This window comes from Symsagittifera roscoffensis, chromosome 9, assembly GCF_963678635.1.
Source record: "Symsagittifera roscoffensis chromosome 9, txSymRosc1.1, whole genome shotgun sequence".
Classification (NCBI taxonomy): Eukaryota; Metazoa; Xenacoelomorpha; order Acoela; family Convolutidae; genus Symsagittifera; species Symsagittifera roscoffensis.
The window spans coordinates 28,345,857-28,372,620 of record NC_087070.1 but is presented as its reverse complement, the minus strand read 5'-3'; the positions used below and the strand labels follow the sequence as shown (position 1 = coordinate 28,372,620).

At 38.5% G+C, this 26,764-nt stretch overlaps 1 protein-coding gene across 1 annotated transcript; it reads left to right on the top strand.

The window, feature by feature from the left end:
- The first annotated feature begins 6,168 nt into the window (after nt 1-6,168).
- On the top strand, nt 6,169-14,806 carry LOC134854642 (tubulin alpha-2 chain-like). The gene is made up of 3 exons (XM_063870993.1): nt 6,169-6,230; nt 10,644-10,896; nt 13,466-14,806. The coding sequence occupies exons 1-3, from the start codon at nt 6,228-6,230 to the stop codon at nt 14,614-14,616; spliced, it is 1,407 nt and encodes a 468-aa protein (XP_063727063.1). The 5' UTR covers nt 6,169-6,227; the 3' UTR covers nt 14,617-14,806.
- Nucleotides 14,807-26,764: the final 11,958 nt, after the last annotated feature.

Here is a 26,764-nt window from a genome sequence, read left to right as displayed (position 1 = left end):
TTCCATACACGTCGGCCAAGCTGGCATCCAGATGGGAAACGCTTGCTGGGAACTGTACTGTCTGGAACATGGAATAGAAGCCGATGGTTCCATGAGACAAACGGAGTTCCCGACTGGAAGAAAGGGTGGTTGTGATGACTGGATGATGAGAGACGCTTCATTTGGCACATTTTTCTCGGAAACTCCGACAGGAAAACATGTTCCGAGGTCCATTTTTGTGGACTTGGAGCAGACTGTTATTGGTTTGTTGATTCATTGATTACCATATTACCGTGGTATATAATTTGTTGTCTATGGGCGACAATTTGTAACATATCACGTTTTCTAATACGCAACAGTTGGTAACAAACGACGATTCGTAGTTTTGCTATTAATGCTTATATTGCAATATTGCCTTTAAAAAACAACTTCATCATTCTCAGCACAAATTAGTCACAAGGGTATGAAAATTATAATCGGTTACATTTGACAGAAACATCACAATTCTCTTGGGGTTAGTTTCTGCCATTCGAAGATGTTTAAATGATATAAAGAAAAATGGGCGGTGGAATAAAAACACTGAAAAAATACTTTAAATTAAAACTAAATAACTATTATTGTACGTATGCGTCATTAGTCATATACACTATCCAGCCCCTCGGCTAAACAGAATATCAGCAAACTTAACGATATCACTTGAAAACAAAAAACTGTGCTATGAAAACCCTGCTGTAATCGGGCAAAGTTCGATTTATCTTGTGATTTTATATTGAAACATAATAAGCTAACGATACCCATGCTCCTTGGCTGGAAATTAATATGCTTTTGTGAAAGTTATAACATCAGACACACTGCACCCCGAGCTAATGAATATACACTAGAATATTACGATTATAACATCATCAGAACTAACCAAGATCAATTCTTAGACGACGATCGCTTCGCTAACCCACAAATCACCGAGAAATTTTTCATTAAAACACCATATGTATTTACACTAAATATCTTCGATCGCAAGTTTGACCACATTATCTCAGAAGCACTAACAGACACGCAAGCCTACGAAAGCTTTAAAGAACGCTTCCAAATATTTTCACTAACCTTTCGTTTCCTTGCACCACATGAAAGAGATTTGCACTGCTCACACGATATTATGTTGCGCACTAAACAAACACACACATATACTTATTATCGTTTCATCCAAAATCACTTTGACCTACACACTCCCTCCAGACAACCACACCATCGTTTTCAATTCATCAATTCCAAATACACCTCACCATTCTTTCTTAACTTCACATATTGCATTAAAGATACTAACCTTCATGGTATTCTTCGAAATTATGATCCCATAACCCAAATGTATATCTTTTGTCCCATCACCAAAACCTTCAACGCAGAAGAATCCCGACCCTTCCTCATCCCACACGAGTTTGTACAACCTATAGAAATCCCCATTTTAGAATTCATCCATAACACTAAATTCAACCACAAATTATATAATCTAATCCAAAACACACCTTATGAATTTGCAGTTGGCACTGAAGAACTAACCACCATTAAGGCACTTCAATTGCTTTGGCCACTGCTTCAAACTAAAAATATCATCCGCATATTAGCCAAACTACTAACAACTTCAGATCTCATCCACGACATTTTCCCCCACGGTTTCTTCCCCGACGACTAACAGGTAAGTATGAATTATACATATTAATAATTAATTCAAACATTAGAAACTCACCATTCTTTATCCATGTTTTCTTTAGAATTTTAGCCTTCATCCTAGATCATCTGAAAAATTCACAAAAGAAAAATAAAAAATAGCAAACTTCTTCAAAACTGTTTAAGACCCTATTAAATTTTTGCACCAACAATTAAATAAATATAATACCAATGCAGTAAATTAATTTATAAATTTTCCCCCACCAGCAGTAAATCTAATACTGATGAACATTTGTAACTTAATTTCCCCCAACAACTAGCAGTAAAATTAAAATTCTATGTAGTAAATTCATAAGAAGCAAAAGCAGTACTAACCTTTTGATATTTTCATTCACTCGCATAAAAATTCTATCCAAACTCGCACAGCTCGCCCACGAAGAATTGTTTAAAGTAATGAATTTCAGTTCCAAGCTTTCACACTCGATAACTCTAACACAAGATAACATGTTTCAAACTTTACTTTAACCCGGTTGGAAAGGAATTATATACTAAACAAAACTAACCAATGCAGCTTACTAAACACCACAACACATAGCATAACAGCATGACTAAGAAAAGGAAACCAACGGTACCCAAACCGGATTAACCCAGTTTAAAACTGGATAATTTATTCTTTTGAAGACTATTATAAAGTCTAAGAAAGAAATAATAAAACACAAAAAAGTCGAAAGACAAACCCATACCACAAACAATTTGATTTTTGAAAAAAGGACACAACCAACAAAACATAAGAAAAACCACAACAAACCCAACATAAAACGTTGTCACATAACAGGACCTCTCACAAAAACCGCATGCAATCATACTCCCACTCCTGGCCTAACCCACCAGGAAGGACGTCCTGAGCATGCTCTATAGCCGGCCTAACCCACCGTGCTACATCCACGCTTTGTGACCACACTCCTATTTTTAATAAGAGCTACTCAAGGGTGAGTAACTCTTCAAAATAACTGAACTAAAACAAAAAGCTTTTGTGAAAACAACTAACTAAAATCATAATTAAAAAATATTAAACTAATAAAAGTTTTATAAAATGTAAATTACATTATGCAATACATAGATCAGAATACAACACCAAGGACGAACATCCAAAGACAAAACGACCCTACTACACTCGAGAAAGAATGGCCAACTACAATCAATATGCCGCCCACAATCACAACTCAAAGGATTTAGAGTACGACTTGACTTCGCAGAAAAGGACTTCATTGAACTAGACCAATGACCACCTCGATGTTCAAGTATACGTACAGATCCGAGTAACCAGGCATCCCCTCCACGCACAATCTCCACGCCATTCCCAGACAAGGTCAAACACAAAGAAGTTCTCACCAATGAAACAGAAAAACCTGACATAGCCAACCATTCTGAAATCAGATTTGAGTTTGTTGCGAAAACCCAGTCGTTGTCTTGAGAAGACACAATGATTGAATCTGGGACTTCTCTAATAAGAAAACCCAGAAGAAATAAGATGTTCGCCAAAAACCAACGTCCATCATCCTTGTTTCGAATTGCAGAAAAACTATTCTAAAAAAACTCTGTAAAACCCGGATGGGTGGAACCTGATCTAAACTACATTTTATGATTGGATAAATTAGATATTTTACCAATGTAAAGTATTTAATATTAACCAATCATGATCCATCTAACTAACAATCCACTTATTTGTAAGTGCTGAAATTACTTGTAATTTCAGCACCAGAGAGATTTGAATTTAACTTAGAAATTAGTTGAACTCTCCCGAGTACTTCAGCAGCCGCAATAAACCAGTATACCCTAGATCTATTGAGCCTAGCAGAGACTAGTTAAACAACCTGAGACTAGATAGTATAAGAGTAAGATTAGGATCGGTATTAGACTAAGAAGTTGCACGAATCTATCCGGCCGAAAATAAGATAGCGTGACGAGCAGACGGTGTACCCTATCCGAAATTACTCTATGAGTTATACCCATCCATATAACTCACAGACTCTAAATCCTTGCTATGGAAGTATTCCAGTGGATTAAAATTTCTAAAGACATCTTGGCCTAGAGCTCATCGCATTATCCAAGTAACTGCTACGAGGCGATACAACGGGTTGTAAGTTACGCTAGTGACGAAAATCCTGTCAACACCGAAAATCTTATCCTTAATTGGTCGTTCAAACCTTCGAACGAGGTGCTCAACAAAACTCGTTTTCAGAGATTTGTGGATGAGAAGGTTGTTTTTACCGGAACACTAGTTAGTTGCGTCGAAAAACTTGCTCGTTGTTTAGAGTGCATTACACTCACTCCGCGGTTAACAACGCGTTCTTCTCTCGTGCAAGAACGGATCTATCGCAACTGTTGATTGTGAAAAAAAGGTTTCGCAATCGGAATCATTCTCAATGGAAAACGATTTCTTGTCATCTAACAAGAAGGTCAAATTACATAATTGGATTCCGAGCTATTCACTTGAAGTGAGTACAAATAACCCTTTCTGTTTGACAAGCCATATCAGGCGCATTCTTTAATCTTGGATGGACGTCATCCAAAACTAATCAACAATCAGTTCCACTGCGAGGGCTACCATCAAGGCAACGACTGTATATGATCTTTGATTCAGTTGAAATTCGCGCAGTACTCAATTTTTCACTCCGGGCCATTGAATGTTATTGTGTAATAGGAAAAACCGATGCCGTAAAACCGATGATGTTAAACCGATGACATCATCTCAAACTGTATAATCAATGTCATGGGCGAAGGATAGGATAGAATGGCCTGCAGTTGTAATTGGGTTTTATGGCAAAAATAGGTAACGGTAAAGTTACCGACGAAGTTATCGGTACACTTTTAATTTTTGTGGAAAATTCTTTGAATTTCCCACCTAATACTTCTCATCATTTTCTGCTTCAAACCACTGCGCAACTTTTCGTTTCTGTGTGCTGAGCAATATTGGCCCTAAAAAAGTGTTAAACCCATGCAAAATCGTACGCGAATTTCATTTGGTCTTTTTGGCCTATGAAATGTGTCCCTTCACTGATCAAGTGCATTGCGTGGTGCGCTAAAGGGCTTCAAATTTTGAACCAGGTCCGAGTTCACACCAGGCTCATAGCAGCATATCTAGGGTGTCGTATAATAAAATGTTGGGTTAAAGGTGGATTATCCCCCACTCACCGTTTTACGCCCTTATGATTCAATCCTCGAAATAACTTCGACCAACCTTGACCGGTATGTTAACTGGATGGTAGCGTCAGCTACCCTAAGAGGTTTGCAACAAAAACCTGTAAGTGTTTTGATTAATCATAGATTCATACTCGTTTAGCTTAATATCATGTCAAGTCATTGCCGTTGAAACTAGCAATATATGACGGAAACTATCTGAGTACAAGTTATGAATCGCGTTCTGCTCGCTCTGACAGTACAATTCGGTCATAAATTGTGAACTTCAAGTGAATAGACAATAATGTTCAGATTTTTACTGTTTGCTGAAAACTATAATATCAAGACTATTTCATTGGTTATCCATGATGGCTAAGAAAAACTGTTCACACATTTCACCCCTCCCACGTTCCGCCCCTCATGAAATTATTGGCACATTTCGCTCCTCAAATCGTGAGTTAAGAAAGCGGCGATTAATTAACTGTGTTATAAGTTAGGGGCGAAAGGTGCGATTACAAAATGTGAAACTTTTTGGGGCGAATTGTATACCACTAGTTTTAAGTGGGGCGAATTGTATACCACTAGTTTTAAGAGGGGCGAAAAATGTGTGGGGCGAAACGTGGGACATTCTTAAGACAATAATATTGTCCCTTTATCATGATGGCACAAACAAGCTCGGAAGAGTGATGATGAAATCCGTCGACTTATCGGATAACTTCAACACCATCCCCCTAACTAGACCAAGTTAAGATCTTGTTCCCTAAAATTCATTTGGAGAAAAAAGAGCTCAGCGCTGCGTGTAAAATGATTGGTTCTGTTTGGCTGAAAATTTAAAATGTTTACCAAGTCAACAGATATTTTAACAAACTTTTTTGATATTATCGGGACCCTGAGCTCAAACGTGTGAAAATATTCAATGTGTAATTGTTTTTATTGTGAGGTTCTAGACTTTTAAAAAATGGCAAAAACTGATAAAATTTTCGAAGTTCTTTTGAAAATTCGACCCCTTCCCCTCGAGAAAGTCTTAGATGTGCGCGCCTGGTTGTCCATCCTTATTTGGTACAGCTATCACTGTTTCAAGGTTGCAGCCGTAGTAGTAGCACTTGATTAATTGTACTTTTAATCTGCACTGGCTAGTTCCATCTGCACCGAACTTCTGAACACCATCTGCTAAGTGGTATAATTGACATTTCGATGTTGGCACTGACACCCAGTTGATCTCTTTGGACCGACAACTAAAAGCAATCGGTTTTCTTTTTTCCTTCCCAAATTTGATTTCATAATTAGCACAAAACAGGTGAAAATGCCAATCAGTCAAAAAGAAAGACCGACATAATCTTCACTTGTTCAATTTCTTTGCAGAATTCCAGTTGTTCTGCCGTAGCCTGTAGCAGATAGTTTTAAACATGGTAAGTTTTCTTTAGTTTTAATACCAGCACACATTGCTTAAGTGCAATTCGCGACGAACCAATTTTTGGACAATAAAATACCAGTTCTGGCTACCGCAAATTTCTAAGCTTTTTTAAATTTATTTTTCAAAAGAAAAACACAGAAGTTCGAAGTGGCGTTTTTTCAAAAAAATAAAACGGGTTTAACAAAATTTGTGTCAGTAACTTCAGCCAAAAAAATCTTAAAAACATAGGATTTTAGAATGGCTTTTCGAAATCTGATGAGACTACGATTTTAAGAGTTAGGCTTAAATCAGCATAGACTGATGGGTTGCGCGAACCTATCCGGCCAAAAAAGATGGTATGAGAGAAACAGTCGGTGTACTTTATCTGAGAATGGTATTTTTAATAAGACTTTTTTTATCTGAGAATGGATTTCCATGATACAGTTTATAAATGCTTTGAAGCCAAAGTTTCATTGAATTTTTTAAAATCTCTCTGAAATCGTCATTGAAATTCTCACTTCAAGCCTTTCTATTAGATGTATCTAAACTAATTATGAAAACAGCATATAAATACTAGTCACAAAAAAAACCCTCGTCTCACATAAAATACACCCTCTGTTTTGCATCATATATTTACTTGGCCGGATGATGTTCGAGCAACCCCTCAGTCTATGCTGTTCTTAGCCCTGCTCTAATAATCCTAGTCTCTGGTGAAAGCGAGGTTGGGTTTGAACCCACGTTGTTTCAAATGGTATAAAGGATGATGAAACTAATCAGCGTACAATATTTAGATAGGGTTAAGTTATAGGTTATGATTGGTTTGTATTTAAGGCTCTGCAGTATAACAATTAAAAGTTATGCAAAAACTAATACAACCAAAGTAAAATGAGAGTGCCAATAAAAGCATCAAATAAAACCATAAAATCATGAGAACTGTAGTCATCAATTATGAGTTGCTGGTTCTTATATTGTAGTGAGCATGAGCTGCCTTACTATCCCTTTTGTCAGGGGCGGGTCTAGGATTTTCTCGAGGGGGGGGGGGCGGATTTTCAAAAATCTTCGAAAATGTTGTCGACCTTTCTTTAGGTCGACCAAATTGATTTTTTTTAAGTTTTGCCAAAGTACTAAAAAGTCCCTTTTTTGGCCTAATTTTTTGCCCCGCAGGCAAATTATTAAAAAATTGTCCAAAAAAGGCGTTTTTAGGCAATTTTTGAAAATTTTGACCAAAAAATTGCCTTTTTCGGCACGCGCTCCCCCTTCAAAATTAGTATATATTGACGCCGAAGGCGCCTTTAGAAAAAATTTAGGTTCCGTCACCAAAACTGGATATCTCAAAATAATACAAAGGGGGGACCCTTTGGGTCGCCAGGGGGTCGAATTCCTGAATGATAGGGTGCTTCTAATCACCCCCCCCCCCTAAATCCGCCCAGTCTTTTGTCCAGTCTGGGCATTCTGAGTCAAGTAACGTGTTCGCAAAGTTTATTGATGAATAAGGGAAAAGAGAAATTGAAGATTTTCATAGTGAACGTTATAGTTTCTTAGGAAGCGTACTGGGGCATCTTGAGATCGAGTGCAAAAGTGATTCAAGAGACAACATTAAGTGGTTTGGATTTTCCAAATATTTGGGCTGTCGTGGTAAATTTTTTCAATAGTTTCGTGTTACAATGAGTGTGGTGCTTCTGTTTGTCGCTATTCGTGCATTCCAATTAGTTTTGTAGATAATTTGAGCTTGTGTAGCAAGTAAAACAGTTTGTCCTTCTTGTAATGTGAAGAATCATAACTATCAAACTACTGCCACGCAAAGTTTTCATTTTGTGCAACGTTATCATCTGATGAAGTCATATCAAGGAAATCGACTTAGTTTGAGCTTTTACAGCGCGTAGAAGTTTGAAAGTAAAAAAATGTAAATGGAACTTTGGTCGTTGCTCCATACAACTTTAATCAACAACGGTCAAGCGATAAGTACTAACTGAAGAATAACTAATGTTTTTGTTTTTGACCATGCGAAGAAATGCAACTATCAAAATTATTGTCCAGCTAAGTTCTCAATTTTGTGCAAGTTATTATTTCTGTGTGTTTCAATTTAAACTCAATTTTCAAGAAAAAGGCTACCCGAGTTGACCTACATAAACTGAAAATGCTAATCATATAATTTCATAAACAAATTCTATAAAAAAACGCTTTCCATATAAGTTTCGAAAGTTTTGCTGAAATGGTGTAATCGAAATTTAGAATAGAACTTTTTCTTGTTTTGGCGTAAAATTCGGTGCATCATAAATAATATAAATGAAATTTTTTTTGGTAACATAATGCTAATCATACAATTTCCATATATAGAAATTGTTTGACGAGTATTTTTTGGATGGCGACTACAAAAATTCAAAAAATTAATCAGAAACTGTCCGAAAAATTTAGATTGTTTTTTTTCAAGCTATAAACGAATTTTGCACTCAAACTAACATTTTCGTACTTAGTTTTTTTGTTGCATGCAAAACTTAGTCTTAGATGCACGAAAATTGAATTAATTTCCCGTTTTCTAAATAATTGTTTTCAAAAACCTTCAAAAAGCCTATTTCTTTCGTATTGCATTTTTTTGTATGCCTTTCGTATTGCAAATTTCTTATTGATCAATCTTTGTAAATGTTTGCTATAAGTTACAATTTTTGTACTTCGTTCTTTTGTTTGTGATAGCATGCTAAATGATAGACCGTGTGAAAAGTCACTCACCAATCAAAAACCTTTCATGCTGTTTTTTTTTAATGGAATTGCATGAAAATTGTATGATTAGCTTTTTTCCATGTATGAAAAATATATGACTAGTGTTTTTGGTCAACCCGGGTAGTGAATTTCTTTTGATTGAATTAAAAAGTTTATAAAAAGTGGTTGAACTTTCAACACCGTTACATAGGACGTGATTACAAACAGCATGTAATTTTTCCTAATGAAGGTTTTTTATTCAGTTGAATGAACTCGTGAGGGACAAGGAAACATCGTATTCTAGTGAAATGAAACAAATTACGTGGTCAATTGGATCGTAAATTTTATCTTGCTTTCGATTTGAGAATTTTTTTTAACTGACTTTTTTGCAAAAAGGGTGAAATGTGACGTCAGTTGATCCATAAAATCTAATTAACTGTTCATAAGAGCTTCTAAAGTGATGTTTTCATTATGTCTAAATAATTAGACTAAATAAGACTTGTGATCTAAATACCAAACAGTGTTTTAATAGTAAAAAAGCCAAATGCAAATCGTTTATAATTTTCTTTCTGTAAAGTGGACATGTCAACTAAGTTCCCGCAAAGAATTTCCATGGATAAAAATCGGTTATAATTGATTTCGATGTCCTGTCCCTATAAAATTCTAAAATGATAGGTTATTACAGTTTATTAATCAAATATAAAACAAAGTAGAAATCAATTTAATCCATTATAATTGGTTATAAAGTGTTACAATGGTTTATAAAAGATTATAATGGATTATTTTCGAGTTTTATGAAAAAGAGCCTGAATTTTCCAGAACCTTAAAATTTTCTGTTATTTCCATAAATGTGAAAAAAAAAAAGAAATTATAATCCATTATAATCCCTTATAATGGATTTTCAATGGATTATAATTTTGCACTCAAACATTTTCCCACAAAAATTTTTTTGCCTGCAAAATTTAGTCTTAGATGCACGAAAATTGAATTACTTTCTCGTTTTTTGGTGACTCTAGCTTTGAGTAACCAAGGACTTTGTCACTTGTGTTCGGTTACGAACACAACCCAAAAACTGAGAAGAACTTAAATAAAAAAACATTTTTCAGATTATGGAAAAGTGCTAGTCAAAAAATTTCCAGATACGAAAAGTCACTCACTTATCATAAGCCTTTTATGCTATTTTTTGTTCTTATGGATTTGCATGAAAAGTGTATGATTAGTATTTTTGGTCAACCCGAGTAGTGAGTTTCTTTTGATTAAATGAAATGGCATATGAAAGGTATTTATGTTAGTGGCACCCCTTGAATGGTTGCGCCTTAAAAAGCCGTTGCGCCAAATTTTTTACACTAAAAGTGATGGCCCTCGGAAAAGTCAATGTTTTGATTTCTTGTCCGTATTTTATAAACTTTTCGACTCCTCTCGAAAACAACTCAATCTGATATCAAGGGTTTAATCAAGGCAACAGGTTGTGGGAAGTATTCGTGCATAAGATGCTACGCCCTAATGTTTGTTCAAAAATATTATGTATAAGGAAAATTTCCAAAATCACAAAAATATCATTCATATTTTAATAGAGCAAAAACTAGGTTTTGGGTGAAGCCCAATTTTTAAATTTTGAAATCACCTATTTCATCCCGCATCAGAACAACAAACTAAAAAATTATCAAACAGGTACCTCCTCCAGCTTTAGCTGGGCCTCTAGTTTCATTGATAAAGAAATACTATTTTCCAGAAAGAATGTTTTTCCATACACGTCGGCCAAGCTGGCATCCAGATGGGAAACGCTTGCTGGGAACTGTACTGTCTGGAACATGGAATAGAAGCCGATGGTTCCATGAGACAAACGGAGTTCCCGACTGGAAGAAAGGGTGGTTGTGATGACTGGATGATGAGAGACGCTTCATTTGGCACATTTTTCTCGGAAACTCCGACAGGAAAACATGTTCCGAGGTCCATTTTTGTGGACTTGGAGCAGACTGTTATTGGTTTGTTGATTCATTGATTACCATATTACCGTGGTATATAATTTGTTGTCTATGGGCGACAATTTGTAACATATCACGTTTTCTAATACGCAACAGTTGGTAACAAACGACGATTCGTAGTTTTGCTATTAATGCTTATATTGCAATATTGCCTTTAAAAAACAACTTCATCATTCTCAGCACAAATTAGTCACAAGGGTATGAAAATTATAATCGGTTACATTTGACAGAAACATCACAATTCTCTTGGGGTTAGTTTCTGCCATTCGAAGATGTTTAAATGATATAAAGAAAAATGGGCGGTGGAATAAAAACACTGAAAAAATACTTTAAATTAAAACTAAATAACTATTATTGTACGTATGCGTCATTAGTCATATACACTATCCAGCCCCTCGGCTAAACAGAATATCAGCAAACTTAACGATATCACTTGAAAACAAAAAACTGTGCTATGAAAACCCTGCTGTAATCGGGCAAAGTTCGATTTATCTTGTGATTTTATATTGAAACATAATAAGCTAACGATACCCATGCTCCTTGGCTGGAAATTAATATGCTTTTGTGAAAGTTATAACATCAGCTTATTTGGAAAACAAACCGCGAAAACTATTCGATCGATGCAAGTAAAAGAGTTATAATTTATAATTGATCAAAAATATAATGGGCATTGCATAGACAATTTTTTTTTACACAATCAAGCATAGTGTTTTAGTACAATTATTATTTTTTTTTCAACCTGTGCCGGAAATATTATTGCTATTTCGTGGCTGTTTTGACGCTAGCTGCATTTTGAAGGTAGCTGTTTGATAGCATGTGCTTTGACATTCGATTTGTAATATTTTAATACAATTGGTGTCTTTTTATTTCATCAAATGAAACGAAAGGACCTTATTGTTTCGAGCAACTTTAAAATCATAAAAATTCGATTTTAGAAAAATTCCAGCTCAACGAATCTTGCAATTCTTCTAAATTGCATAACTTATTCATAATTTGGCTTTATGCTTTCCAATTTATTACATGCAAAATTGTGTCAATTTGTATTTGTTGCCACATTTGCTGCATTGCGTTGGCAATTTATTAGCATACGTAGCTGCTTTATTTGTGGCTAATGTTTGAATAATTGAAGTGTCCGTGGCGCAGTTGCGAGTAGAGGGGACTATAAATCTCCCGCTAATAGGATCGAATCCTCCGCAAAATAGTTTTAATTTTTCAAGGTTTATTTTTACTTTTTCTTTTCTTATTTCACATTATAGAGCTAGTTTTTTTTTGCTGTTTTCTCGCAAATTTTTGCGAAACGCAGCTTTGCCTCTATGCAAAGGATTAGTAACTGCATGGGATATGATTCAAGATTATAAAGTTACTCCGCATGATATCCTTACAGATGTGAGAAGGTCGTATTCAAAATTTTTTTTTTTTTTTTAAATAGATCGGTCCAAACCTGTGTTCCAGTTTCATGCAAAAACTTCAATTGGACAGGACTTGATCTACTCTACTGATATTGTGTTAAGGCTTTTCAAGAGTTATGATTTTTTTTTCAGGAAAAAGTCTTAAAGTTTGTTCACGCTCGATTTTAATTTTTCGCGGTTTGATTTGTGATTTTTTTAAATTCAGTGCGTTTCATTGTTAAAAGAAAGGTATATTCCACCAACAAACAGCAAAAGTGTAAAGGTCACGAAAAACGTGATCGACTTCCAGTTTCGAAAATGGAAAATAATTATCAGACTTCTCAGCGAAATAAAAGTTTTACCTATCGATCTAGTTTTCTCAAATTGGGTTAATTTTAACTAAAAAGTGTCCATCATAAATTGTTTTACAAATTCATAGAGCTTTATGGCCATCTCTTTTTTTTGAAACTCAAAAAGTGAAGGTTTTTGAAAAAGAAAACAAGTCAGTTTTTTTTTTCAGTTTTCTTGCATTCGTTACTCTTTTTTAGCTGTCAGTTGGCTATGTTTAAGTGTTACTGACGTTTACGTTTACTGATATTTTTAAATTTACATGATCATTTATTTTTCACTTAACTGAAAGTTGAAATACTCATGCACATATGCAAACAGTTTCAGTTAGCAATTAAAGTGTTTTGTTTTTGCTTATTTCGTAATTCTTTATTAGTTATGAAGTTGTCTGGGCTCGTTGGGTCGGCTTCGAATCCTAGAACAAAAATTGATGAGAGTTTATTTTCTGTAAATGTTGGTAGATACGCATAACGCTATCCATAATTTATTTGCGATAAAAGTTTGCTTTCAGTTTGATGATTTGTCAATGGCAAGTGTTTATCAACGCCATGAAAATAAGCTGGACTGTTGCAGGATCGAATCCGACACATAGCCGAATTCTTACTAGATCGAGGCTTATTTCTACTTTTTCTTCCGACCATTGAAAATGGGGATGTATTTTGTGTTAGGGTGTATTTTCGTATTTTTTTGTTTTTCACGCATAATCAGGTACCACAAAACATCATCATAATGTGCCGAGTGATATATTATATAAAAGCCCTTTCAGTCGTGATTCACGCGAAACTAAAATTTTTTCAAAATATGAATATACTAATTTTTCTTCGTTTGTTCAGACGAAATCAAAGTGGGCAAGTACAGAGGTCTGTTCCATCCAGATCAGCTGGTGTCTGGCAGAGAGGATGCGGCAAACAACTACGCCAGAGGCCACTACACTGTCGGTAAAGAGATCATCGACGTAGTGCTTGAGCGAACCCGTAGACAGGCTGAAAAAGCGTCCGGTCTCCAGGGCTTTCTCTTATTCCACTCTTTTGGTGGTGGAACCGGATCAGGGTTCACTTCGCTTCTCATGGAGCAGTTGTCGTGTTTTTATGGGAAGAAAGCTAAATTAGAGTTTTCTATCTACCCTGCCCCCCGCATCTCGACGGCAGTGGTGGAACCGTACAACTCCGTTCTCGCCACCCACTCTACATTAGAACACTCGGACTGCTCATTCATGGTGGATAATGAGGCAATTTACGACATATGCTTGAAAAACCTCAACATATGCAGACCAACCTACAAGAACTTGAACCGACTGGTAGGTCAAGTTGTGTCCTCCATCACAGCTTCATTGCGATTCGGAGGGGCACTGAATGTAGATCTCACCGAGTTTCAAACTAACCTGGTCCCGTTCCCGAGAATTCATTTCCCGGTGGCAGCTTATGCTCCAGTGGTTTCTGCCGAGCGTCTAGGTCACGAGAACAGTTCGGTTAGCGACATCACTAGTGCGCTTTTCGAGACGGCCAATCAAATGGTTCGATGCGACCCGAAAAGTGGACGATACATGGCATGCTGCATGTTGTTCCGAGGAGATGTGATCCCGAAAGACGTGAACGCCGCAATTGCTTCGATCAGAACAAAAAGATCAGTCACGTTTGTAGACTGGTGTCCCACTGGATTCAAAGTTGGGATAAACTGCCAGCGGCCGACAACTGTTCCCGGTGGAGACCTGGCAGACCTTCCGCGTGCCGCTGCTATGCTCAGCAATACCACAGCGATAGGCGAGGCGTGGACACGAATCGACCAGAAGTTTGATTTGATGTATGCCAAGCGGGCGTTCGTCCACTGGTACGTGGGAGAAGGGATGGAGGAGGGGGAGTTCGCAGAAGCCAGGGACAATTTGGCTGCCTTAGAACGCGACTATGAGGAAGCTGGAACTGACTATGCGAGTGAAGAGGAGCAGGATCAGGACCAGGACGTAAATCAGAACGAGTACAGCTACTAATCAGGCAAAACCAAGTGAAAAAACTAACCAGCGCGCTTTTTCTAACATCCAATTTTGGAACAGTAATCTAAATTATTTATGTATGTGATTTTACTATAACAGTTTGTAAAATCTCAGCTTACATGCTTAGCAGATAAATATCATTTAAAAACATTGTGTTAATGAAGTGAAGACACCTATTTATGTCTTGTTTTTTTTTCAAGAAATCTCGTTTTTCGTGGTTCGACATTCGATTTCTTTCTAATTCAGCGCTAAGTAATTTGCTAAAAGGAGCGCAAATTACGCTCTACATCTAGAAGAGTGTAAATGACAAGGAAAAGCAAGAATAAAGTTTAAAATCGACTGTGGATTTTAATTTTCAGAATTCATACTGGACTAAAAAAAGTTATTTGTCGATCAAATTTTCTCCAATTGGGTTTGCTTTATCAAAAAAATGTCTTACAAAAAGATTCTTTAAAATCAAAGACCTTAATTTTTTTTCAAAAAATCTGTCAGGCTTCCGTTTTCTTACTTCGGCAGTCTGTTGGCTATGTTTTTGTTCTGGCCAATGAAAAAGTGTGCGGAACTTTGTTTTTGAGTGTTTTATTTTTTTTTTTCGTTTTTCACGCATAATCAGGTACCACAAATTATCATCGAACTGAGTTGAGTGATATATCAACTTGAAGCTCTTACAGTCATGATTCGAACCACATTAAAAATTTTCAAAAAACCTTTCCCCCGTGTCAAAAAATTCGGTTTGAAATTTTTAATTTTTCGTCTTAATTCGTGCGAATAAAGCAAGAGAGCAGGCTTTTAACAGCTGAATTATGCCTATATCAAGACCTGAAAACTTAATTTTAAGCAAGTAAAACTAGTTTTTTGTTTTTTTAGCTGCACTAAACAGAAAAAACTACACTAATTTGTATAAAAAACTTTCTAAATCGTAGTTTTCTAAAGACTATGGTCGGAACATTCTGTGCTACTTGCACAGTAACCGGCTATCCTTGCTTTTCAAATGGGTAGTCTTAAACATCCTACCGAAAAGTCTGGCTCTTCCGACAAGTCTTAATAGTTATGGCTCTTCCATCATTTAAACTCCCCGCTTAAGTTTTATCTGAAATTCAATTTCATTTAGAGTCGACGAAGTAGTTCAGATTCTTATATAGGTCGTAATGATTTGTTTCGTTTTTTTTTCTTCAGGAAAAGTCATAAAATTTGTTCAGGCTCAAATTTACTTTTTCGCGGTTTGATTTTTGAACATCTGAAAGTTAAGTTTTCTCAAATTGGGTTGATGTTATCTAAAAAGTGGCAAACGTAAATTGTTCTAAAAAAAATGGAAATTTTTTCTCTACTATTTTTTTTACTCAGTCAGTATTTGTTTCTTTACTTGCGTGCATTGCCTTTTTTACAATTGTATTGGCTATGGTTCGAAATTGTCTTAAACTGCGATGAAGCATGTCAGCATGATTAAAGTATTACGACATTTTTCTCATGTAACTTACTGTATGAACAACTTTGAGCAAACTTATTGATTTCCTAGACAACAACTCACACCGTTAGTTTGTATGGGCACTGATTTCGATGAAGGCAGATTCCTTAAACTCGGGTTCCATATTTGACGCTGGATGTCGCAGTTTGGACCGGAATTCCGTAATTTGTCGTAAGAATCCCGAAACGCAATTTTGCCCTTGAAAAATATTCAACTAAAAATATCATCAACATCGGTCCAGAATGTAAGGACAAGAGAATGACCAATGTCCGCTTAATCAATTAAAAATCTTCAACCATCACATTTCACTTAAGAAGCAACAACTTTTTTGTATGTCATGTCAAGTACCATCACGGGAACAATAGGCAATCAGATTATTTCTACCACCAAAATCTAACAACTAACCTGGTGACGTTTTTCCGAAAAGAGTAAGTGGATATTTTTTTTGTGATTCCAAATATTATGGTTTCTGCGACTCGCAGAGGGTCTATGAACAGCTATTCAGCCAGCCTGTCTAAGCAATCTCCGTTTCTTTCATTTCACCACACAGATATTTTTGGCTCACCTTGAACTTAACGTGGAACCATTATTGCGGTCGAAAATGGTCAGGCTGTGGTAGACGTGAAGCTATAGTTCACGTGAGAGCCCACTATAATGCCATGGCAGGGGATCGATTACAGGATCACAAACTATCCTTTCTATAGCAATGGGTCGATTACAGGATCACATACTATCATTGCCATGGCAGGGGATCGATTACATAATCACATACTATCATTGCCTTAGCAGGGTGTCGATTACAGGATCACATACTATCATTGCCATGGCAGTGGATTGGTTACAAGATCACCTAATATCATTGCCAAGGCAGGGGATCAATTACAGGATCACATAATATCCTTGTCATGGCAAGGGATTGATTACAGGAGCTTACACGATCATTGCTATGGCAGGGGATCGATTACAGGATCACTTAATATCAATGCCATGGCAGATGATCGATTGCAGGATCACATACTATAATTGACGTTGCAGGGGATCAATTGCAGAATCACATAATATCATTGCCATGGCAGGGGATTGATTACAGGATCATATTATATCAATTCCGTGGCATTGTCCTAGCAAGGATTGATTACAGGACGACCTACTACCATTAACATGGCAGGGGATCGATTACAGGACCATAAACTATCATTGCGATGAAGGGGAACAATTACAGTATCACATAAAAATTTTGCCAGGGCAGGGGACTGATTACAGGATCACATACTATCCTTGCCATGACAGGGGACTGATAACATAATCACTTCATATCAATGCCATGGCAGGGAATCGATTACAGGATCAAACACTGTCATTGCCTTAGCAAGGGATGGAATATTTGATCACATAGCAAGGATTGATTACAGGATCACCTACTATCATTGCCATGGCAAGGGATCGACATACTATCCTTGCCATGCAGAGGATCAAATACAGGATCAATTTTTACCCTTGTCATGGCAGGGGATCGATTAGTTGGAAGATCACATACTATCATTGCCATGGCAGGGGATCGATTACAGGATCACATACTGTCAAAGTCATAGCAGGGGAATGATAACAGGATCACATACTATCCCTGCAATGGCAGGGGATCGATTACAGGATCACATATTATCATTGCGATTGCAGAGTATCGGTTACAGGATCACCTACTATCATTGCCATGGCAAGGGATCGATTACAGAATCACATACTGTCATTGTCATAGCAGTGAATGATTACAGGACGACCTACTATCATTGCTATGGCGGGGGATCATTTACAGGTTCACATACTATCATTGCCTTGACAAAGGATCGATTACAGTATCACATACTATCATTGTAATGGCAGGGTATCGGTAACAGGATCACATAATTTTGTTGCCATGAAAAGGAATCGGTTACAGGATCACATACTATCATTGCCATGGCAGGGGATCGGTTACAGGATATTATAATATCATTTCCATGGCAGGGGATCCTTTACAGCATCGCATAATATCATTGCCATGACAGGGCATCATCTAAAAGATCACATACTATAATTGCCATGGCAGGGGATCTGTAACAGGATCAAATAATATTGTTGCCATCGCGAGGGATCAATTACGGGATCACATACTATCATTGCCGTGGCAGGGGACAATTACAGGATCACATAATATCATTTCCATGGCAGGGGAACAATTACAGGATCACATAATATCATTGCCATGGCAGGGGATCAATTACAGAATCACATACTATCATTGCAATGGCAGGGGACCGATTACAGGATCAAACACTGTCATTGTCATTGCAAGGTATCAATAAATGATCACATATTATCATTGGCGTGGCAGGGGATTGATTACAGGATCACATAATATCATTGCAAGGGCAGGGAATTGATTACAGGATCACATACTACCATTGCCATGGCAGGGTATCGATTACACGATCTCATACTATAAATGCCTTGGCAGGGGATCGATTACAGGATCACAGACTATCATTTCCTTAGCATGGGGTTGATTACAGGATCACAAACTATCATTGCCATGGCAGGGGATTGGTTAAAAGACCGCATAAAATCATTGCCAAGGCAGGGGATCAATTACAGGATCACATAATATCATTGCCATGGCAGGGGATCAATGACAGGATCACATACTATCTTTGCCATGGCTGGGGACGGATTACCGGATCAAACACTGTCATTGCCATAGCAAGGTATCGATTACTCGATCACATAATATCATTGCCATGGCAGGGGATCGATTACAGGAATATCATTGCAATGGCAAGGGATCTTTTACAGGATCACATACTATCGTTGTCATGGCAGGGGATCGGTTACAGAATCACAAACTATCATTGCCATGGCAGGAGATCAGTTACACGATCACATACTATCATTGCCATAGCAGGGTATCGATTACAGGATCACATACTATCATTGCCTTAGCATGGTGTCGATTACAGGATCACATATTATCATTGCGATTGCAGAGTATCGGTTACAGGATCACCTACTATCATTGCCATGGCAAGGGATCTATTACAGAATCACATACTGTCATTGTCATAGCAGTGATTGATTACAGGACGACCTACTATCATTGCTATGGCGGGGGATCATTTACAGGTTCACATACTATCATTGCCTTGACAAAGGATCGATTACAGTATCCCATACTATCATTGTAATGGCAGGGTATCGGTAACAGGATCACATAATTTTGTTGCCATGAAAAGGAATCGGTTACAGGATCACATACTATCATTGCCATGGCAGGGGATCGGTTACAGGATATTATAATATCATTTCCATGGCAGGGGATCTTTTACAGCATCGCATAATATCATTGCCATGTTAGGGCATCATCTAAAAGATCACATACTATAATTGCCATGGCAGGGGATCTGTAACAGGATCAAATAATATTGTTGCCATCGCGAGGGATCGATTACGGGATCACATACTATCCTTGCCGTGGCAGGGGACAATTACAGGATCACATAATATCATTTCCATGGCAGGGGAACAATTACAGGATCACATAATATCATTGCCATGGCAGGGGATCAATTACAGAACCACATACTATCATTGCAATGGCAGGGGACCGATTACAGGATCAAACACTGTCATTGTCATTGCAAGGTATCAATAAATGATCACATATTATCATTGGCGTAGCAGGGGATTGATTACAGGATCACATAATATCATTGCCAGGGCAGGGAATTGATTACAGGATCACATATTACCATTGCCATGGCAGGGTATCGATTACACGATCTCATACTATGAATGCCTTGGCAGGGGATCGATTACAGGATCACAGACTATCATTTCCTTAGCATGGGGTTGATTACAGGATCACAAACTATCATTGCCATGGCAGGGGATTGGTTAAAAGACCGCATAAAATCATTGCCAAGGCAGGGGATCAATTACAGGATCACATAATATCATTGCCATGGCAGGGGATCAATGACAGGATCACATACTATCTTTGCCATGGCTGGGGACGGATTACCGGATCAAACACTGTCATTGCCATAGCAAGGTATCGATTACTCGATCACATAATATCATTGCCATGGCAGGGGATCGATTACAGGAATATCATTGCAATGGCAAGGGATCTTTTACAGGATCACATACTATCGTTGTCATGGCAGGGGATCGGTTACAGAATCACAAACTATCATTGCCATGGCAGGAGATCAGTTACACGATCACATACTATCATTGCCATAGCAGGGTATCGATTACAGGATCACATACTATCATTGCCTTAGCATGGTGTCGATTACAGGATCACATATTATCATTGCGATTGCAGAGTATCGGTTACAGGATCACCTACTATCATTGCCATGGCAAGGGATCGATTACAGAATCACATACTGTCATTGTCATAGCAGTGATTGATTACAGGACGACCTACTATCATTGCTATGGCGGGGGATCATTTACAGGTTCACATACTATCATTGCCTTGACAAAGGAGCGATTACAGTATCCCATACTATCATTGTAATGGCAGGGTATCGGTAACAGGATCACATAATTTTGTTGCCATGAAAAGGAATCGGTTACAGGATCACATACTATCATTGCCATGGCAGGGGATCGGTTACAGGATATTATAATATCATTTCCATGGCAGGGGATCTTTTACAGCATCGCATAATATCATTGCCATGTTAGGGCATCATCTAAAAGATCACATACTATAATTGCCATGGCAGGGGATCTGTAACAGGATCAAATAATATTGTTGCCATCGCGAGGGATCAATTACGGGATCACATACTATCCTTGCCGTGGCAGGGGACAATTACAGGATCACATAATATCATTTCCATGGCAGGGGAACAATTACAGGATCACATAATATCATTGCCATGGCAGGGGATCAATTACAGAACCACATACTATCATTGCAATGGCAGGGGACCGATTACAGGATCAAACACTGTCATTGTCATTGCAAGGTATCAATAAATGATCACATATTATCATTGGCGTAGCAGGGGATTGATTACAGGATCACATAATATCATTGCCAGGGCAGGGAATTGATTACAGGATCACATACTACCATTGCCATGGCAGGGTATCGATTACACGATCTCATACTATGAATGCCTTGGCAGGGGATCGATTACAGGATCACAGACTCTCATTTCCTTAGCATGGGGTTGATTACAGGATCACAAACTATCATTGCCATGGCAGGGGATTGGTTAAAAGACCGCATAATATCATTGCCAAGGCAGGGGATCAATTACAGGATCACATAATATCATTGCCATGGCAGGGGATCAATGACAGGATCTCATACTATCTTTGCCATGGCTGGGGACGGATTACCGGATCAAACACTGTCATTGCCATAGCAAGGTATCGATTACTCGATCACATAATATCATTGCCATGGCAGGGGATTGATTACAGGAATATCATTGCAATGGCAAGGGATCTTTTACAGGATCACATACTATCGTTGTCATGGCAGGGGATCGGTTACAGAATCACAAACTATCATTGCCATGGCAGGAGATCAGTTACACGATCACATACTATCATTGCCATAGCAGGGTATCGATTACAGGATCACATACTATCATTGCCTTAGCAGGGTGTCGATTACAAGATCACAAATTATCATTGCCATGGCAGGGATTGGTTACAAGACCACATAATATCCTTGTCATGGCATACACTATCATTGCTATGGCAGGGGATTGATTACAGGATCACATACTATCATTTCATTAGCATGGGGTTGATTACAGGATCACAAATTATCATTGCCATGGCAGGGGACTGGTTAGAAGACCGCATAATATCATTGCCAAGGCAGGGGATCAATTACAGGATCACATAATATCATTGCCATGGCAGGGGTTCAATGACAGTATCACATACTATCTTTGCCATGGCTGGGGACGGATTACCGGATCAAACACTGTCATTGCCATAGCAAGGTATCGATTACTCGATCACATAATATCATTGCCATGGCAGGGGATCGATCACAGGAATATCAATGCAATGGCAGGGGATCTTTTACAGGATCACATACTGTCAAAGTCATAGCAGGGGAATGATAACAGGATCACATACTATCATTGCAATGGCAGGGGATCGATTACAGGATCACATATTATCATTGCGATTGCAGAGTATCGGTTACAGGATCACCTACTATCATTGCCATGGCAAGGGATCAATTACAGAATCACATACTGTCATTGTCATAGCAGTGATTGATTACAGGACGACCTACTATCATTGCTAGGGCGGGGGATCATTTACAGGTTCACATACTATCATTGCCTTGACAAAGGATCGATTACAGTATCACATACTATCATTGTAATGGCAGGGTATCGGTAACAGGATCACATAATTTTGTTGCCATGAAAAGGAATCGGTTACAGGATCACATACTATCATTGCCATGGCAGGGGATCGGTTACAGGATATTATAATATCATTTCCATGGCAGGGGATCCTTTACAGCATCGCATAATATCATTGCCATGACAGGGCATCATCTAAAAGATCACATACTATAATTGCCATGGCAGGGGATCTGTAACAGGATCAAATAATATTGTTGCCATCGCGAGGGATCAATTACGGGATCACATACTATCCTTGCCGTGGCAGGGGACAATTACAGGATCACATAATATCATTTCCATGGCAGGGGAACAATTACAGGATCACATAATATCATTGCCATGGCAGGGGATCAATTACAGAATCACATACTATCATTGCAATGGCAGGGGACCGATTACAGGATCAAACACTGTCATTGTCATTGCAAGGTATCAATAAATGATCACATATTATCATTGGCGTGGCAGGGGATTGATTACAGGATCACATAATATCATTGCCATGGCAGGGTATCGATTACACGATCTCATACTATGAATGCCTTGGCAGGGGATCGACAACAGGATCACAGTATATCATTTCCTTAGCATGGGGTTGATTACAGGATCAAACACTGTCATTGTCATTGCAAGGTATCAATAAATGATCACATATTATCATTGGCGTGGCAGAGAATTGATTACAGGATCACATACTACCATTGCCATGGCAGGGTATCGATTACACGATCTCATACTATGAATGCCTTGGCAGGGGATCGATTACAGGATCACAGACTATCATTTCCTTAGCATGGGGTTGATTACAGGATCACAAACTATCATTGCCATGGCAGGGGATTGGTTAAAAGACCGCATAATATCATTGCCAAGGCAGGGGATAAATTACAGGATCACATAATATCATTGCCATGGCAGGGGATCAATGACAGGATCACATACTATCTTTGCCATGGCTGGGGACGGATTACCGGATCAAACACTGTGATTGCCATAGCAAGGTATCGATTACTCGATCACATAATATCATTGCCATGGCAGGGGATCGATTACAGGAATATCATTGCAATGGCAAGGGATCTTTTACAGGATCACATACTATCGTTGTCATGGCAGGGGATCGGTTACAGAATCACAAACTATCATTGCGATTGCAGAGTATCGGTTACAGGATCACCTACTATCATTGCCATGGCAAGGGATCTTTTACAGAATCACATACTGTCAAAGTCATAGCAGGGGAATGATAACAGGATCACATACTATCATTGCAATGGCAGGGGATCGATTACAGGATCACATATTATCATTGCGATTGCAGAGTATCGGTTACAGGATCACCTACTATCATTGCCATGGCAAGGGATCGATTACAGAATCACATACTGTCATTGTCATAGCAGTGATTGATTACAGGACGACCTACTATCATTGCTATGGCGGGGGATCATTTACAGGTTCACATACTATCATTGCCTTGACAAAGGATCGATTACAGTATCACATACTATCATTGTAATGGCAGGGTATCGGTAACAGGATCACATAATTTTGTTGCCATGAAAAGGAATCGGTTACAGGATCACATACTATCATTGCCATGGCAGGGGATCGGTTACAGGATATTATAATATCATTTCCATGGCAGGGGATCCTTTACAGCATCGCATAATATCATTGCCATGACAGGGCATCATCTAAAAGATCACATACTATAATTGCCATGGCAGGGGATCTGTAACAGGATCAAATAATATTGTTGCCATCGCGAGGGATCAATTACGGGATCACATACTATCCTTGCCGTGGCAGGGGACAATTACAGGATCACATAATATCATTTCCATGGCAGGGGAACAATTACAGGATCACATAATATCATTGCCAGGGCAGGGGATCAATTACAGAATCACATACTATCATTGCAATGGCAGGGGACCGATTACAGGATCAAACACTGTCATTGTCATTGCAAGGTATCAATAAATGATCACATATTATCATTGGCGTGGCAGGGGATTGATTACAGGATCACATAATATCATTGCCATGGCAGGGTATCGATTACACGATCTCATACTATGAATGCCTTGGCAGGGGATCGATAACAGGATCACAGTATATCATTTCCTTAGCATGGGGTTGATTACAGGATCAAACACTGTCATTGTCATTGCAAGGTATCAATAAATGATCACATATTATCATTGGCGTGGCAGAGAATTGATTACAGGATCACATACTACCATTGCCATGGCAGGGTATCGATTACACGATCTCATACTATGAATGCCTTGGCAGGGGATCGATTACAGGATCACAGACTATCATTTCCTTAGCATGGGGTTGATTACAGGATCACAAACTATCATTGCCATGGCAGGGGATTGGTTAAAAGACCGCATAATATCATTGCCAAGGCAGGGGATAAATTACAGGATCACATAATATCATTGCCATGGCAGGGGATCAATGACAGGATCACATACTATCTTTGCCATGGCTGGGGACGGATTACCGGATCAAACACTGTGATTGCCATAGCAAGGTATCGATTACTCGATCACATAATATCATTGCCATGGCAGGGGATCGATTACAGGAATATCATTGCAATGGCAAGGGATCTTTTACAGGATCACATACTATCGTTGTCATGGCAGGGGATCGGTTACAGAATCACAAACTATCATTGCCATGGCAGGAGATCAGTTACACGATCACATACTATCATTGCCATAGCAGGGTATCGATTACAGGATCACATACTATCATTGCCTTAGCATGGTGTCGATTACAAGATCACAAATTATCATTGCCATGGCAGGGATTGGTTACAAGACCACATAATATCCTTGTCATGGCAAGGGATTGATTACAGGAGCTTACACTATCATTGCTATGGCAGGGGATTGATTACAGGATCACAAACTATCATTTCCTTAGCATGGGGTTGATTACAGGATCACAAACTATCATTGCCATGGCAGTGGACTGGTTAAAAGACCGCATAATATCCTTGCCAAGGCAGGGGATCAATTACAGGATCACATAATATCATTGCCATGGCAGGGGTTCAATGACAGTATCACATACTATCTTTGCCATGGCTGGGGACAAATTACCGGATCAAACACTGTCATTGCCATAGCAAGGTATCGATTACTCGATCACATAATATCATTGCCATGGCAGGGGATCGATCACAGGAATATCATTGCAATGGCAGGGGATCTTTTACAGGATCACATACTATCGTTGTCATGGCAGGGGATCGGTTACAGAATCACAAACTGTCATTGCCATGGCAGGAGATCAGTTACACGATCACATACTATCATTGCCATGGCAGAGTATCGATTACAGGATCACATACTATCATTGCCTTAGTATGGTGTCGATTACAAGATCACAAATTATCATTGCCATGACAGGGATCGGTTACAAGACCACATAATATCATTGCCAAGGCAGGGGATCAATTACAGGATCACATAATCTCCTTGTCATGGCAAGGGATTGATTACAGGAGCTTAGACTATCATTGCTATGGCAGGGGATCGATTACAGCATCACATACTATCATTTCCTTAGCATGGGGTTGATTACAGGATCACAAACTATCATTGCCATGGCAGGGGATTGGTTAAAAGACCGCATAATATCATTGCCAAGGCAGGGGATCAATTACAGGATCACATAAAATCGTTGCCATGGCAGGGGATCAATGACAGGATCACATACTATCTTTGCCATGGCTGGGGACGGATTACCGGATCAAACACTGTCATTTCCATGGCAGGGGATCGATTACAGGAATATCATTGCAATGGCAGGGGATCTTTTACAGGATCACATAATATCGTTGTCATGGCAGGGGATCGGTTACAGAATCACAAACTATCACTGCCATGGCAGGAGATCAGTTACACGATCACATACTATCATTGCCATGGCAGGGTATCGATTACACGATCTCATACTATCAATGCCATGGCAGAGGATTGATTACAGGATCACATACTATCATTGCCTTAGAATGGTGTCGATTACAAGATCACAAATTATCATTGCCATGGCAGGGATCGGTTACAAGACCACATAATATCATTGCCTAGGCAGGGGATCAATTACAGGATCACGTAATATCATTGCCATGGCAGGGGATTGATTACAGGATCACATACTATCATTACCATGGCTGGGGACGGATTACAGGATCAAATACTGTCATTGCTATAGC

Bases quoted from the DNA above. Each gene is read 5' to 3' on its own strand.
- LOC134854642 (XM_063870993.1), top strand. The intron at 10,897-13,465 runs GTTTGTTGATTC...TCGTTTGTTCAG, and splicing joins CTTGGAGCAGACTGTTATTG to ACGAAATCAAAGTGGGCAAG.